We start from the raw sequence: 18,266 nt of genomic DNA on the forward strand, positions 1-18,266 counted from the left end.
ATTTGCATTATATAAACGCGTGCGCTGCGGGGTCCGATAGAGCGAGCGTGAATGTATTACCGGTATTATTCTTGAAATAAAGGTTATTTGGAAGATTCATGGGGTATTCTTAAAGGGTTAATGTAACCTTTACAGTTTTTTTTAGAATTGCGACATTTGTTAATTAAAACTACTTATAGCTTGGTAACCAGTGCAATTGTTTCAGAAATGTCTTTTGTTATTTTTTTTTTTTATTTAAAAGGATCAATTTATGAAAGTTGAGACTAGCGGCAACCCGTGGCAGAGCCAGCACTAGCTGATAAAAGTCTCGAAGTTCTCTCTCATCTCAAAGTCAACCAACAACTATCAGAGGAGAAACCTATAGGAATAAGCAACTATGCAGGACCTGAGAACTGGATTTAAAGTTTAGTTTTTTATCCACATACTTATCAAAATGAGAGTGGTTTCTCAAGAAGCCAATCAGTGTTGAGAACCATTGGGGGAGCAGTCTGATGCAGTTTTGGAGCTATGGATTCTCCCTATGGTAGGTGTTTGTTTTATTTTTATAGTATTTATAAGGGGCTTTAATATAAATTCTTCTTTGGTGAGGCGGTCTGTGACATTAAACTGTCCCTTTAACTATAGATACTGCTTTAATGCTTCTCGAGTAACAAGCTTTTATTTTATTGGGCACAAGTACAGTTCTGAGCTAAAAACCTTGCTTTAAATCCAATTACAACACTCGTCCAGGATCTACAAAAGGGAAATTTCCTGCATGGAAGTTAAATTAGATATATATACCGGCAGACTGAGAAACAGAAAGTTGAAGCAGTAGGGTTAAAAAATATTATAACACATAAGTATATTTCTGGACTCGGTGCTGGCTGTACAGCACGTACAATCTTTGTGACAAACGGTGTTATAAGAATTCTGTTCCATATCCAAGTCTCAGGGTAAATGAATACCCCCCTTGGCTACATATTGTGAATGTGCAGATTCCATATCTTAAACCCCCCAGGTGGTACTAAAATAAGAAAGATCCTTAGAACAATCGAGAGCTGCACTCGAACACCGTTAGGTCTTACCGCTCTCTGCTGGGTTCATTCAAGGAAGTATAATCCTTTCTGTGCCTTAGGAGTCTGCCAATCAGGCTTGACACAGATCTGGTGTTTGTGAACAGAGATATTAATGCGACTGTAAGCTACTTGTGTGAAATGTTATCTCCCATATTCTAAATTCTAAGACCTGCAGCCACAACCCTAGGTGTAGAGATCTGAAGTGGCAAATGGACCTCCAAGGGTTTAGCGCAGAGACCTACCCGGGAGCAATTAGCGAAAAGTCCAAGTCCCAGCGGCCGTAAGGACGCTTCATACAAACGAAGGCTAAGCAACTGTTACTGATTGGACTTCCAATCTCAAGAGCGATGTTATGCTTGGTACACACACTCCGATACCATCGAGGAACCTCTGGAGTGAACACGATTACTGACTCAGAGCTGAGCGAAGGAAAGGCTGAAAGGTCTCCTCTAATTGACAATGTCGGACTGCTGTGGTTATTAATTAAAACATGTTACAGTCATACAGATAAATGAGAGGGCCGATTCCGCCCTACAGGTTTACTTTAACCCACGCTGTGAAGGAGATATATAAAACCTTAACGGGTGCAAAATACTGTATATAAAACTGGCTACAGTTATTAAATTACAGCAAAACTCGGAACCAAAATCTATTACACTAAAATATTTTTAACGTCAAGTCTTTAGCTATTTTAAATTTAAAAAAAGTAATTATAAAAAAAACACGCATTATAAGACCTATTCACGAGGCTAATACAAGGTTCTACGTTCTTCAGTATATTGATACCAAGTGTATTCTACCAGAAACAAGTCAATATGGCAAACCAAACTGACATTTATTTTTGGACATTAAAATTTTTAAAAAAAAAATAATAATAATAATAAAAAATATATAGCTTTATATATATATATATTTATTTTTTTTAATGTTTACTGCAATTTAAATTCTTCCACATTATTTATATATTGCATCTTTTACTTGGAATGAGACTGGCAATTACCAATGTGCTAAAGGCAAACATAAACACACCTTTGACCCAAAGCTTTGTCTTTGGTCAACTTTGCATAAATAGTAAGTAAAAAAATCCTAATTACTTTGAACATCTTCGCCAAGCCTTATGGATATATGCGCCCACTGGGATAAAAAAATAAAATAAAATGTATTACTCATTCTAAAATTTGAGAACTTTTCAAAAAGAAATTCTCTCTCTCCCATTCCCCCTGTGCGCATTTACTCATAAATTCAATTACCTGACCGTAACAGCTGAACACCATTAATGATAATTTTATTCTGTGTTTGCTGTGGATCTTCGAGGCAGATCTTATCTAAAGTTAGTTCTTGAAGCCAAAATGATTTTTTTTTTTCTTGCGAGCTTCTTTTCCTGAACGAAGCAATGTTAGCAGCAAGAAAATCTCAGAGAATATGGAGGAAAAAAAAAACTGAAATGGAAGCAAAAAAAGTTCTATGTTCATTTATAGTTCAAAGACAGTGAGAAGAGGAGAGTGAGGATTTATAGATAACGGGAAATTAAAGTGTAACTTCAAAATATATAAAAGGGGAAAATTACAAATGAGTAGATTAGGTAGAGGAAACTGGATATCGACGGTTTCCTTTTTTGGGGTGGGGTGAATCAGCCCTAAGTTAACATATATATATATATATATATAATAAAAACCGGCCATATAGAATAGAATGTTGTAAGACATAAGAAAAGCTAGAGGCTTATAGGAATTTAAACATGCATGGGATATGGATATGGCTTCTGAATCTAAAACTAGTCCAACGCTTACGGTCCGAGTCAGACCATAGTAGACTAGATGGGCAAATGGTTCTTCTCTGCCATCAGTTTCTATGTACCTACAGAAGCACTTCTCAATGTATATTAACTATGGTTACTAAAGCCATTGTGCCTATTTTAATCCTGATGTAGGAACTCGGCATCTTCATATGATGGTTTTACCTAAAGGATCTTGTTCTCCATTGCCTTCTGTTTAATCGAAATTCCCCACACTTCGTTAGTATGGATCGGAAAAGTCGCTCTGTTTTATGTAGCACAAACCATTACTTTGGATAATGTAATATTGCCGTGTGCTGCATATCCATTATCCTATTGAGACCAAAATTCCCGTTCATTGCCATTTCTATAGGAAAATAAGATGTCAGACATTCGGTGATAACATAACTCCATGTGTCTCCATCCAAAAATCAGATCCAGCGTTTCCAGGAACCCATCCAAAAGCTATGCGTAGAAAGCATAAACAAAACTGCACAGCCGGGTCCTTTCCATTGAATAGTCTCTTTATTAAATAATCATTTATGACAATTACATATGAGTAATGGTAAAGATCATCGGTGGCTTTTGAAGGACACATCTTCCCTCTCTTCTAGCTGGTGGCTGCAGATATCTCTTGTGACACAGTAGAGGTATTAGGAAGTAGTACCTATCTATCCAATGACGTTCCAGGGCTCAGAGAACGGATACTACAATAACCCTTTGTTCCTTAAATCCAAAGCAGCCTCATTCTGTTGTTCTTTTAATTCATTATCATCTCATTGGCCCATGTGTCAATGAAGGGCTCACACAATAATAATAGAAAAATTAACAAAATACAAAGGTACAAAGACTGAAACGTTCCACAGCTCTTCTCAGTGGTACAGACATCGCCTGGAACTCCTTCAAAAATATAGGGGTAATCCACAGAATCGGAATTAAATAAGTAATCCATATAACATTCCGTAAGGGTATATTATATAATCTAGACTGTGTTAATGAAGGGTACATTCACAGTTTTCCAGTTAAGAAATGCATAATGGTACAAATCAAACATAAACACAGCCACGAACATCATGAGTTATGCATTCCAATCAACAATGAGAAATCATATAGCCCTCCAGGGCTAGAAAAGAAAATTTCAAAATGTATCTTAAGAAAAATAATGAAGGCATCTTGAGTTCAAAAAAAGAGAGCAGATATCATTATCCTTCATTACATTTAAGAGCCAATTTAGAAATTGTGTATTGAATATATATCATGATATCCATCAAATGGTATAATACACGTTCTCATTACTGTTTTTATTCCATAACTGGTGCAATAATGGTTGTGATTCTAGAATTTCATGATTACTTTTTGTCATGATTTTTTTTTTTTTTTGAGAAATCTATATTTAGAGGATTGAGAAAAAAGGACTTTTTCAGAAGAGAAGAATAATGCAATCGGGGTTTTCTAAATGAAAAGTAGCCAAAATTCTGAGCCAGACGTGTAGGAGAACAGCCCATGCTGGAATATTTAGGAATGAGGAGTCTGGAAGGAAGGACAGAAAGAAAGAATGTGGATTTTTGGTACAAAGACACTTTGCAGACAGACACAGAACATGATAGAACCCAATAAACATGCATCTCCCTGACTGTTTAACCCTCTATGCTGCCATGGTGTTGGGTTCTTAAGATATAGCTAGAGTCGCATTAAAAAGTCATGCTGGTCCTGCCATTGAAAAAAACATAATTCAGTTGCTGACTGAGCCACAAAGTCTAAATTAAGTTCCAGTCAATTGGAAGAAAACTGAAAAAGGGAACTTTTTATGAAGCTTTTTGTGTATTTAAATTAATAGTATTATCCTAAATATCTGCGTTGTGCCTGAATTGAATCACAGGATTTAGGATAATACTATTAAACAATTAATTTATCTGGAACTGCTACATACAGACAGCCATTTTGTCTTCATTAGCCCCGCCCCTTTCCACTTCCTTGTGTACCCCATTTATTTCCTGTTAGAGTACACATATCTTCAAAATAAGTGGAATTGTACATTAACTTATTCTATACAGCTAGAGATGGAACTGATAAACTACCTATTTGCCTGAGACCTCTCTCCACTGTGTCCAGGTCAGCTGGATACCAATACACCATGACACTTGATGGCCACCCCGAACACGTTCATAGCTATTACATCATTATGTTGACTTTTTTCCCCTATAGTCTTGTATAGATATGCACCGAGAGCAGCAAAATAAATAAATATTTCCCTATCCACCCTTTAAAGATTTCCCTCTCTGAACTGTAAATGCAGCTCCGTTTCCACCAACCAGCTGTGAACTAATTACAAGAACTTCCAACTAGTCAAGCTTCCACTCGGAGCATATGGATCCAATTAACTCAAACTGTTCATGATTTTAATCAATCTTTCTCCAAGCAGCCAAACCTGAAGACTTCTTCTGAAGGAACCAAATAATGAAGAATAAGATAACATATTTAAGACAAATGTATGCATGCATAATGTATAATATATATATATATATATATATATATATATATATATATATATATATATATATATACACACACACACAAATATATATATATATATATATATATACACACACACACACACACAGGCATCATGCCAGTAAACAGTGCTGACCATGGAAGTTTACAATATCTCACCTAAGTACCATTAATTATAATTAAAAAAGAAAAACCAATTATTTGTCTTGTGGCTAAACACTTTCATCACCAGTTATAAAGAAAACAATCCTAATTAAAGATTTGAAAATTATAAATAATTATTATTAGGGCTTACTATCAAGAAATTATTTATATAGCACCAACAGACTCTGTAGTGCAGTACAATTGGGTTACACAAAGGGGTTCACAGGTATGACTGCAAGAGCTGAGTCTTCATGCATTCACAAGGTCGTCCTTCACAAGTTTCTCCAGCAAGAACGGCTGAGGTGACCATTTGGCCCATCTGGTCGGCCTGTTTTTCCTTCTGTAAAGACTCAAACTGTAATCAGTCATTGGTCTCGTCTTGGATTCAGGATCCGTATTCCATGTTTAAATTCCCTCACTGTATTAACCTCTCCACTTATCTACCACCTTCTTGGTGACTTTACAGATCTCTGGTCAGACCTCACATAGAATACCGTGTACAGAGGGTTTTACTTCACTGAGAGGGTGGTGGATAAGCTGAACAGCCTTCCAGCAGAACTGTAAGAGGAAAATATATGCAGGAAAAGCAAAATGCTATCCTGGGTTAAAGACAAGACCAAGAACCGATTAAGATCCGAGTCTAACATCAGGGAGAAGGGGCAGACGAGTTGAGCTCAATGGTTCTTATCTGCCTTCAAACTCCATGTTTTTACATAATAATAAAAATCTGCAAATATACACAGGTGTCAAAGGACATGAAACATGTGTGTGTGGGGGGGGTGTTAGGTAGGGACATGTACTCAATATAGCTAAACAGCACAACTCTCAGCCAGCCACTGCACAGCACTGCCGGGTACAACTCCTTTTGAGGAATACTGTCTCTGGTCTGAAATGCTGCGTTGATTGATTCTGCGGCATTAAAGCCGACCACTGCCTACAGAAGAGGATGCCTCTGGCACGTCTCATACATACAATAATGGACATGTTTATAATTAAGATTTGCGTTCCACATGGCTACCTATATACATTTTGTCACGTCCCGTATACTCGGCGTGTTAACATGTTGCTGGGTGCTTTAATCTTAATTGGTTGGAGCAAAAACAAAATCTAATGTGGTCTGAACCCCAACTGTGTTTCTAACATGCATTTCAATGAAGTATTATGACCCGTGTAAAATAAATAACAAAAATCTACAATAGTATTCATTCAAACAGAAAAAATGTATTCAGGGGGACCTTTACACCGCAACCACGGAACGTTTCTGTGTGATCTCGTGATCACATGCATGCACAAACCTCTTTAGATTCCTCTGTATCCAAAATTAAGTTTGTTACAAATTTTACAGCCAAATTCTACAAGATATCAAGAATTCTCTGTACCCTAAAATTCTGCGTGATGATCTCTTAAAGACAATTAATGATGGAGATAATTATGAGGGTTTGCTATGGTTTTAAGAGGATATTATAATTGGCCAACACTTTTGGTAGAGCGTAAAACCATGAAAACAAGATGCATTGCTACATGTAACGAAGTACAGAACAAAGAACACCGAGATATACATTACGAGACAAATTACAAGGACTAGGCATGCATTCCGAGACGCGTTAGCTGGTTTTATTTATGTATGACCCCCTCCTCGGCACCCTCCTGCCAGTCAGCATTACAGCTCGTTTGAGAGTAACGACAGAAGCTGATGGCCACAGACACTCGTGTCAAGGGGGATCTGATTACAGAGCTCCGTGGCCTCCCTTTCACTTACCTGGAGACTCAGTTTCTCCAGCCTCATCTCAAGGATTCGGTTTTGCTCTTCCAGCCGACCGCGTTCAGCTTCCAGCTCCTCAATTTTGAATCTGCGGACAACGTAAAGAGAAAATACGGAGAAGGAAACGTTATGAACGGACTCGTCGGGAATTATAATACAGCATCAAGACACTTCTGGCTACTTGGTTTAACAGAATTTTACTGATCAATCAAATGGTTGAAAATCACTATTTTAAAAAAAAAAATGAGTAAAATCCTCATCGCAAAATGCAAATGATCTATGAGCTGATTAACTCTTACAGCGGGAGGGCAGAAGGTGTAGAAATTCACATGATTAAAGTAACGTTAGGATCTGCATAGGAATTGGTCTCTTGTCTGTCACTCTTCAAACCTGGAACTTGCAGATCGGGGGGGTTTCAAATTAACTCTTTTCTAGAATATTTTTTTCTTCTTTCCAAAGTTAAACGTTTCTTCTTAGGTTCTAGAGCCAGCCAGTCGCATTACTGGGCGGTTTTGGGATGGAGTACCGGTAGCTACCATATAATGCTATCATATAGTTAGGAAGAGATACATGTTTTATATCGGTTTGTAAATGTACACATATATTTTAATAATTCCATGTTTTGGATTAAATGTTGGATGTTAAACGCCGTGAAATCTGATCATGATAAAAAAAAAAACCCGCACCAGATGGGATTGATCTATTTTAATTTGCCAAAAGCCATCTGTGGCATCAAACATTTCTCTTCAATGTATGTATCAAGTGCTGCTCAGTTTGAAAGCATATGCCAAGGGAATCATTGCTATAAATCGTTGGCTACTAGATAAAGCGCTGATGTGATTCACGGAATCGTGCGAGTATTTACATGCACGTTTATAACAACAGAGAGAAAATGTACGTCTATCCATATTCTAAGAGGTGGGGGTGAGGAGATGTGGATAAGATGTGATCAAAGCTCCCTCCGAAGACAGCTATTATAAAAAGCTTTCATTTTGATGGCACGGAATTTAGAATAAAGAAAACATTAAATCCAGTGGAGGTTGCATGTTCATAAAGTGAAGTGAGTGAACGTTAACAGTAAAAGTCTACTCAATGAAAAGGCGTATCTAACATGGATATTTAATACACATATTTAATTAAAGTCCCACGCTTCGCTTTAAAGCTGCGGGATGCTAATGTTCTACATGGCATGAAACAAAAGATTTCAAATCCTGGAAGAATGGGTACCTAAAAGCGGGGCATTTGTGGCCATGGACACTTGGAGAAGAAGACCTCATCACTGCTGATAAAGTTGCAGGTGATTTGGTCATAATCCTAGTATTCCGTCTTTCCAATCCAAATATTTTAATCTTCTAGGAACTAACAATCAGTGACGTGTTCTGGCAGCAGGTCCAGAGGTGATCAGGCACCATGGGACGTGACTACTCAACGGGACGGTTAAAAAGGAGATGACTGATCTCCCGACCAGCCCATTAAGAGTACGGAGGGCTCAATGGCTTCCTTCCGAGTAGAAAGGACAACGGCGCAGAGGCGGCGAGAGGTAGTGCTGCCCTGGGTTAGGCCTACATAAATACACCACTAACAATATTTGTTGTGTGTGAGAGTGACACCTTACTCTCAACAATCGGCTTCTTATAAATAGAATATTTGTTTTCCTTTATCTTTATCGCCAAGAACGTGTCCAGGTATGTCCATGCCCTCCAAGCCCAGGGTCTTTATATTGCTGATGCACAAATTCTGATGGTATGATGGTGTTGAAGAGGCTGCTGTGTCATACAGCTGGTTATAAAGGGGTGTTAAGATGCCAGGGGTCTGAAAGCAAGCGCTGTAAGATGTTAGAATCATTACTCACTGCGATGGCTGTTCTCTTTACGCTTGTTAAGACGGAATAATTGTACAGAGGTCGTGAAAACTAAAGAATTAATTCATCTAGCTGGTCTTTTAATGCAAAGTGTACAGCATATGGAGATGGGTTTAATTATTTCTTGACACCATGGAGAACAGTATGAAGGGTTATTAAATATAGTGACTTTGCTGTACAGAACAATATTAATTTATCGAAAAATGTATTCATGTCGGTGGCAGTGCAATGCTATTCACGTTAAACATATGCTGAACACAGCATATAGAACACGTTGGTTAACGTAAAGGTCTGGAACATGGTTTAGAATGTGAACGGCAATCCACTTCCTATCATAACTCAACAGAGGTTCTAACAAAATAGATAGGTCTCGAAGGACTGATGAGTTGAGCAACATAGTGGCATCGCGGGACATTGCAAGAAGAAAGTAGAAGGAAAGGTACAAGTAGAGATTATTAGCATTGCGGAACTCATCAGGTTACTGAGATAAAAATAAATGGAGAACTGGGGACTTAACGATCAGCCGACCTGGGTTTTGCCCCGAAGACTCCAGGGGATGAGTTGCTTCTACTGGTCAATACAGGGAAACACCCGATCGCGTAAGTGATGCAACGTCGGAGGGATTCCCTACATGTATCCCACAAGGGGGGTCTCCAGGTACCCCGAGCCAGAAATTTCCACGGTCTGATGATGAGGTATCAGGTAGGGCTCCCTCAATCGAGCCACCAAAAAGATTATCCCATCCACATGTTAGAATGTCACACAGGTTCTATCGCTATTCAAAGGTGCAGATGAACCGGTCATTGATGAAATAGTCAACCAAGTTCTGAATGAGGCGTTCAAACTACAACCCACTGCCACCACTTGGGCTCCAGGAGCTGATCTACTTTTTCACCAAATGCACAAATGAATCCTATCAAATGCACACATGGCCTTTTATTTGCGCTCAGAAAGATAGCGAACAGAAAAATAGTTCTACTGCTAAAAGAAAAGGAATAGTTGGAAAAATTGTAAGTTCTGATGCAGAAACCACTTTATTAATCATATTTAGCGACGAGTGATTGCATATATTACGCATTCAGCGGACTCTGGCTACGCCACTCACTTCAGTTTATTTGAAAGCGTTTTGAGGCGCTGAACAAGCAAATTTAAACAAGCGGCGGTGCTTGCCGCAACTTAGGGATCGTGGTCACGTACGTCCCCACACCTGGCTATTTAGAAGTTATGTAGTGCGGTATGACTACCAACTGCGTCCGAAAGAAGATAATTCCGAGAGCCGAGGAAAACATGTCATAAAATTGATTGCATGGGAGAGACCAATAATCCTCAGCTCGACGGGAAGCATCAGCGGCACGGAGCAGCGTTACCTAGCAGCAAAGGGGTTAAACCTCTCAAGCTCACAGCGGGATGGCATTAAAGGCAAACAGCAAAAGCTATAGGGGTGCCCGACTAATACCGTCTGACATATACATGTATTTCTTTTGAAACACCCAACGTTTTCCTGTCGAGCGATTCCACGGACAGCATTTAAAATGTACTGGAGTTGTTGTTTGACATAAAAAAGAGAAAAGTTCAATTTCTTTCCACTTGGAAGGCTTGGCTTTTATTTTTTTTATTTTTTTTTATTAGTTCTATTTTATTTAACGTTCAAGTTCTTAACCCCGCAATTGCTCAATATACCGATTAATAGAATTTTCCAATGTGGTTTATTTTTATTTATTTCCCGCCTATTTCTTTAATTCTTTCGGGAGAAGCTGCTACCTGCACACATTAATCACAATTACGGTAAAGCACGCTGGTTGTGAAACCGTTTTCTGGAATTCTACCCCCGCAGTCACAAAGTAAGCTGTTTCTCTGCGTTTTCCCATTAAGGGAGCCATTGAATGGAGGGAATCCAATTTGGGCGCGTAGGGAGGCGGCGTGACAGATGGACAGCGGGGACGACGATGATATCAAGTCCCATCTCTTTTCTGGAAGTTGCAGTCAACAAAATTTTTTAAAGGACTATTAAAAAAAATAAATAAAAAATGTGTTTTTAAATTGAATAGCGAGAGATCATTAACTAAGGGGGGTTTAAGTGGCGGGGGCAAACGTGTACATTTGTAATTGATTTTACATATAGCTACATTTGGGAGCTGATCTTGCTATTTGCTCTCAAGAGTACTAATAATAACACGGCAGTCCTTCCTCAGATGGAGAAACGCTCGCTACATTTAATGACGGTCTTTATTTCAAGATTTTGGTTTTCAGAGAAAATATATAAAAATAAAGCAGCGTCTACCTCAAACTTTTAGCTTCATGAACGTAATAGCAATAATTTGGGGGGGGGGGGGGTTTCCGTAAAAAAAAAGAGGAAGACTTTACTGTCCAGGAAGTCGCTGCTTTTTAAATATTTATTTCACCCATTTTCTGTGACGTCCATTTGAAAAGGGGACATAGGAGGTACCGGGACATTTTATAAAAGTCAATCCAAAAAACGCTTCTCTCACACACCATTCCAATTGCTCTGCGATTCCCCTTTTTATCGCCTCTGGCCATGCTTGGGAATATATTGGCTTCCCTCCAGTGACTCCTTAATTTGGGCTTCTGAGACACAGCAAACGCCACATGGCGGCACCCACTTCACTCCTGGTTCTCCCCAGAACCCCATCTTGCCGCATCTCCCCATCAATCCTTCCATGAGATGTTTTTATGAAGCAGACAGAACGTTTTTGGGTCTTTGATACATTATTCCCAGATCATTTTTAACGCTGAGAATCATTCCTTCTAAATATCAAGAATTCATCTAGGTCCTCCACCTCCAGGACCATATTGTTTTATAGACAAAGCCATTATTCTTAAGGCTAACATGGCAGACCCCAACAGCAAAGGGATCAGCACTGGTGTGCCCCAATTCCTGATATCTGTTCTATCTTCTACACGGCCACCGCGGGACAAATCTCCTTCCCAACGCTCTCCTGGACACAAGGCACAAGACCCTCAACGAAGCAAACCCTTTTAGTTCTCCAATTGGTTTGGCGTATTTGAATGAGTTTTGCAATACACTTCAAGCATCAATTTCAGAAGATACGTTTATTCTTAGCTACGGAATAACATTTTTTGTGGTTTTTTTTCCACTTGAAGAGCTTAAAGATATTTGAGGAGTTACGTCTACCCTTGTTCAAATAAAGTCCCATTTGTAGGCTGGCTGTAAAGTTTGATAGACACCTGAAAATAACTTTATTCATCCACAGACTGATCTCTGACCCCATAAAGTTTTGCGTCCTACCTCAGAGAGTTTACGGTCTCACTCGTAATCGAGCTGCTTTGGTTGGAGGTTCCCATCTGAGACTTCAGGAGGTTGAGTTCTGCCGTTACCTAGACAGAGGGGAAAAAAATGGTTATAAGATTCTATAAATATACGGTATCTGCATTAATTCTGCAAACAGTAAACACGCGGGGGGAAAAAAACAGGCAAAGTGTTTATTGCACTGATTCAAGGGTGCGCAGAGGACACCGAGTAACGGTCGGTACATTAATAACGGAGCGCCGCTGACTGCAAAAAGCCGGCGACGATGATGGACAGGTAGGCAAACCTTAAGCGAACGGTAAATGCTAAACAGAAAGCAGTACATTAAACAAATCAGATTCAAGCTATACGTGGCTATATCAGACGTGGCACACAGCTCCAAGATTTTTACATATTTTATTTATTTACAGATTTTCATATTATATATATATATATTTATTAGTGGAAATAACTTATTGCAAAATATGATTGTCAAAAACATATTTGGGGTATATATTTCCTTTAAATAAATGGAATTTTTTTTCCAATGGAACAAGACAAAAGACACTCATATTCAAAGCATAGGTTAAAAAAAAAATAAAAAAAAAAAATAATAATAAAAACCAAAATTTAATCCAAATTTAACGGGTTTACATTAATGTGTCTTATTTTAAGAGGTGCTAGACTTTTAGACTGAAAATAAGATATATATTCGCGATAAGATTGGTATTTTTTTGCAGTGCTCTTTTGAGTCACGTGACAATAAAGCCTTCCCTGAAAAATTCTAAATGAGGCCATAATTTTCATTTGTCCATTTAATAGAGTTATCGAATAGAGTTATCGAATAGAGAACTTTTATACATATGTTAAACATAAATGACAGCTAGCAGGGGGCTGGGGACGGTTCTTACTGCTGAGACAGAATGTTTCTGTCCCCTATTAGTGGAGAGCAGGAATTACGTCTATTATTTATAGCAAGTTTGCTTTTAGTATAGCACATATAAAGTAAATACAATGCGATATAATTTGCTGTTTATATGATTTACATCATGAGAGCTGTCAGCAGGGAGACTTAATCCATAACTGATAAATCCAAGATATTAAATAGAGTTGGTAGTTACATTAAGGAGAAGAAGCAGATCAGACCAACGGAATTCTGAAACACACAAGAGTTACAAGCCGATGATACGAGTCATTTCGCGGAAACCGTGAAAGCGATACCTTTTAGAATGTTATTGTGATAAAAACAAGGAATTGCGTCAATCTGAACACCGCTCAGGCTTATCAAAAGACCCCAAGCAGCGTTAAAGCATAGCTTGCCACAAAATAATGCATTTCCGAATTTCCGTGGAACTAATGGAGGATTTTTTGTTTGAAAATATGTTATGAAATATAAAAAGGCATCATCACTACACTATAAATGCCAGCTCCTTTTATTTTATTTTTTTACTTTCTCCATCTAAACACATGCTCAGGAATCCGGGAAAGGCAAATAAAAAATATATGATAATGAAGAAGAAGAAAAAATGTTTTATTCTCAAATTTTAAGAAATAATCAGGATAGGGCGCTAACATTAGCTAATGGTGATTCAAGTTTGCCCAAAAATTTGCCAAAACTTCTCGTAATTCACAAGAAACCAAGACAGGTTAGGTGTTTGGATTACAATCATGTGATGTTACCGTAGATAAATGGAATAGCCCCCCCCCTCCCCCGATCAGAAATTGTAGAGGTTAATCCAAATTGGGAATTTAAACATGCATGGGACAGGAATCGAAGGATTGAGTCTTTACATCAAGAAAAATGGGTCACCTGGATCATCTGCTGTCAAATTCTACGTTTATGACATCACTCCCCGCTGACATATTACCTCAAACTCTGGATTAAAAGGGATGGTTAGAGGAGGCTATACATGATCTCATCAAGCACTTTTGCTTATTAGAACACTTTTGTCTGTGTCCATACGATGCCACCACCTGACATGAGATGTCGTGATGCCAGACGTGACTAAGGTAGTCACGTCTGCTAAAGAAATAACAGAAGTGTAACGTGTGAAGTTCTCCTACACGGAACCGGACGGCACAAAAAGAAAAAAGCAGCAGCGCTTCCCATTCCAGATTTGATCTGTTATGACCCGGCCGGTGTCTCTACGCGTTCCTGCCTCAACCACTCCAAGGACGGCTCCGGAACGACGCTTGTTCTTCTGTTCTTTGACAGGAGCCGTCAAGGTCTCTCTGCTTTCATCTCTTTAAGAAATGATAGGAGGCAGACACTTGGCTGTCATTACTTTGTCATTCATTGCTCGGGGGCCTCCGCTAAATCGAGGAACATATTCATTTTAGCTCCCTTCTTTTTTTTTGAGCACTGTCTAATCACAAGAAAAAAAACACATCAGATGTAAAAGTAACACCTCTGGACGGCATAATCAGAACATCTCTCCTCAGCGAACAAAAACAGAGAATCGCCGGGCAGAGACATGTTGGCTCAACAATAAAAAAGAAAAACTAAAAACATTCTTTTTTTGTAATGAGAATGGCGGTTTTTATCTAAGGTTCAGCAGCAGCCGTATGAAAAACAACAAGTTTAATTAAAGTACGAGGCTGAGTTTTGATGACAATGCAAGCGGAGCATCTAACGCCTGCCGTCGTGAGAAAGCTGAAGGCTATTACATTATTTGCACTCGGGGTCGTTCCACCTTTTAATCAGATCTGTTTCTTGCCACAATTGGGAAAAAAAATAAATCACAAAGTTCGTTCCTAGAAGAGACGCCACAAATTGAACCCCGCAAATCGCGCCATCGAGTAATTGCAGTTTTATATAAATTGCAAAGAAAACAGCTGTTCTGAAGTGAGTGTGACGGGACTGAATGGGGGGTCTCTGCGCCATGAGGCTTATGATGGAGCACTAAGAATTTTTCTATCTTGCTGACAAAATGGAAGAACAGTTCTTATTTTCATGAGAGGGTGGTAGATGAAAAGAACAGCCTCCCAGCAGAAGTGGTAGAGGGTAATACGGTGAGGAAATGTAAATGTGCATGGGATAGGCATATGGCTCCCGAATCTAAGACGAGACCAACAACGGTCGCAGGTTCAAATTGGTTGACATCATACCTACTACAGGGGGTGAGTGTCAAAGAGGCACGGAGGGGCAGAACATGCCTAGGGGTGGACAAGGTGTAGGATTGGCGACCAGTCCAAAACTGGCCCATGATCCTCACTAAAGGCAAAAGCAAAGATAGAGGGGCAACTACCCGAGACAGTGGCCGAAAATCTGGGCCACCCCAGCTGTTGGAGGCATGAGATATCACCGAACGAGTTCCGAAACGGCCTTCAAAAACAGTCTGTAGAAAATGTAGAACATTGATAGCATTTGAACCCGATAAAAGTGTTTCTGGCTTCAGCACATCAATCACGTTAATGCCGGCAGCTTGTGTGAAACCGATGTGCCCGAGGTGTGGCGAGGTGGACCCCTGACAATTCTCACGAAACCTCCAGCTCGCGAGTAAAAAGTGCTTCTTCAGATCAATTCTAGAACACGGCCCGAGTCAGCCGGAGCGAAGCAGAGGTGCTCTCCAATCCTACGGAGCCTTCAAACGCTGCTGTTTATTCAGAGACTGATAAGATTATCGTAGCAAAAAATGTTTCTCTCAATTTTCTGATTAGGGTGCTTATCGGCGGTTCTGCTCAGTCTATCAAAGCCAGCTGGGAGGGAAAAAGAAGAGCTATTCACAAGAGAGCGGGACGGCAAATAGAAGAGACGCCGCTGCGAGCTGGATTCCGGGAACAGTTTCATTAGCTCTCCCTCCTCGATTCCGATCTGCACCAGACAGCAACGGAATAGGACTTAATGAGAAACACGATCAGCAGCTAAAACAGGACCTCTTATCAAGGGTTTTCATTTCAAAGCTGGGAGTCGAGCAGAATTTAGATGGACATAAAAAGTACCCACGAGGTTCGGCAAAAGAAAACGAATGGGGCAAAAGTAAACAACATGTTGTGTTGTCGCTATGTTATAAAAAGCTATTGTAAAATTAAAGAGAGCTGGAACCGGAACGCTCTATGGGAACGGTACACATTATCGCAACGGGGAACGCTCTGCAGATAAATCACGAGCAAAAGTGCAAATATACACATGCGCCGACAGAGACATATGGCATTAAATTGTGCAATTTGTGACATCACCATCAGGCATTGGATTCCAATCAATCACTTCTGCACGGAATAATGAACACGCATACATAAAATTCCAACTATCATTATAGATTGGAGGGGGGGAAAAAAGGGTCATAATTAGAACATGGTCATTAAAATGATAAAGCTCGGCTTGTTGAAACACAGTATTTAATATTGCTTAGCTTTGGCGATATAATGGTGAAATACGGCCGCGCGTGTCACTAGCTTATTGTGGTGCGGGGAGGTAGACGGGCCATGGGTCAATGCCTTAAAACATCTGCCAAATAATGACAAAGCGAAGGTTTAAACATCACACACGTAGATCTCAGCTCAAAACAAGCAATGGATTTAAAAACTCAATCCAGGTTTGTGCTCCGTTTATGTTTTTCATAACTAAATTGCTTAATTAGACTGTCCAGGCGCTCTCTAAATGTCAGGATACTGCGTCGCGACCCAAATTTGTGTTGGGAACGCTCACTCTATCGACGACGTTCCACACATCAAGGAACGTTTGCCACCTACTGGTCGGCGCGTCTCTCATTCTCCGCACGCATTATGCGCTTTGAGTACAACATGATTAATACATGAGAGGTAGCATCAGGAGTCCTTATTAAATTCTGCAATGCCCCACTGGTAGTCGGTGAAATCTCCAGCCTTTATGAGAAGTGTAAAGTTAGTGCGTCGTGCCCGTTTCATGTAATCATTTATCAAGTGCTTAAAAATGAATAAGCTGTGTTGCAAAACAAACAGCCGCAGGAGGAAAATAGTATTTAAAAGAACAAATACCAATGTATTCTTCTTATGCGGGTACAGCGGTAACCCCCAAAATCTACTTCCCTTGGAACCCTGAGCTGATTTTGGGACTAACCAATATTCGTAGTGAAGAATGGAATTGTAATTAGAAGAATTATATAACCAGGGTATGCCCCAAAACCTAGGATGGTCCTTTCAAGTCATTTTAGGGTAAAATAGTCATATGCACTACTGGACATTATTCTAAGTAGGGTTCTTGGTGTTTGTGGTCTGATTCCATCGTAAACACCGTTCACAGTCAATTTTAAGAGCCGGGAAGAGATACAACCATAGAAACCGACATAAGCCAACACAGAGCGATGGCTACCATTAGTATATATCTGGGAGTTATGGTTCCCTGGCTCTTAGGGGTAGCCCATTCATGACTCTTGGGTTATAGAGGAGCCATACTTTGTCTTAGAAGAGCTAATAAATAAAGGTATTGGCCGGACTATTTAAGGTAAGGACAAGTTAATCATTACTTTGATCCACTAATTTATCAACAAACCATTACAGAAAAATAAAAGCATTAGGGACAGCACTGGCGGAACGGATTAGCGACCAAAAGCTGTTGTAGGATAAACTTGTTGGACACTCAACAGATCATCTAAAAATGGTGAGAAGCCAGGAGACACACTTGTCAAAATGAAAGGGTCAGAGGTTCCACTAGAGCATCAAAACAAAAAAGAAATACAGAAACGTTTTAAGAAGCTTGGTTTTTAATCTCCCAGAGAGAATAAATAAGTGTTCTAGGTGAAGTAAATTGCAGTCTGACTGTGGCTAAGCAAGGTCGTTACTGGCTCATTAAAATTAAACCTCTATGATACCCATCAGATTCCTTATTCTGCTGAGCATTCTACAACAAAAACATACACACTACCGTTCAAAAGTTTTGGGTCATTTAGGTATGTCCTTGTTTTTTTTTATTT

The 18,266-nt window shown here is 39.4% G+C and overlaps 1 protein-coding gene across 1 annotated transcript in view; it reads right to left on the reverse strand.

The window, feature by feature from the left end:
- LOC149283540 (mitotic spindle assembly checkpoint protein MAD1-like) overlaps positions 1-18,266 on the reverse strand; it is a 236,526-nt gene that overhangs the window by 92,663 nt on the left and 125,597 nt on the right. The window contains exons 13-14 of the mRNA XM_089497496.1: positions 12,376-12,464; positions 7,244-7,334 (exon numbers count right to left, since the gene is read on the reverse strand). Of these exons, the coding sequence (XP_089353622.1) occupies positions 7,244-7,334; positions 12,376-12,464 (180 nt within the window). The remainder of the gene's footprint in view (positions 1-7,243; positions 7,335-12,375; positions 12,465-18,266) is intronic.

The sequence above is a fragment of the Sceloporus occidentalis genome, unplaced genomic scaffold, assembly GCF_023333645.1.
Source record: "Sceloporus occidentalis isolate IW3139 unplaced genomic scaffold, rSceOcc1.0.p SCAF_103, whole genome shotgun sequence".
Lineage (NCBI taxonomy): Eukaryota > Metazoa > Chordata > Lepidosauria > Squamata > Phrynosomatidae > Sceloporus > Sceloporus occidentalis.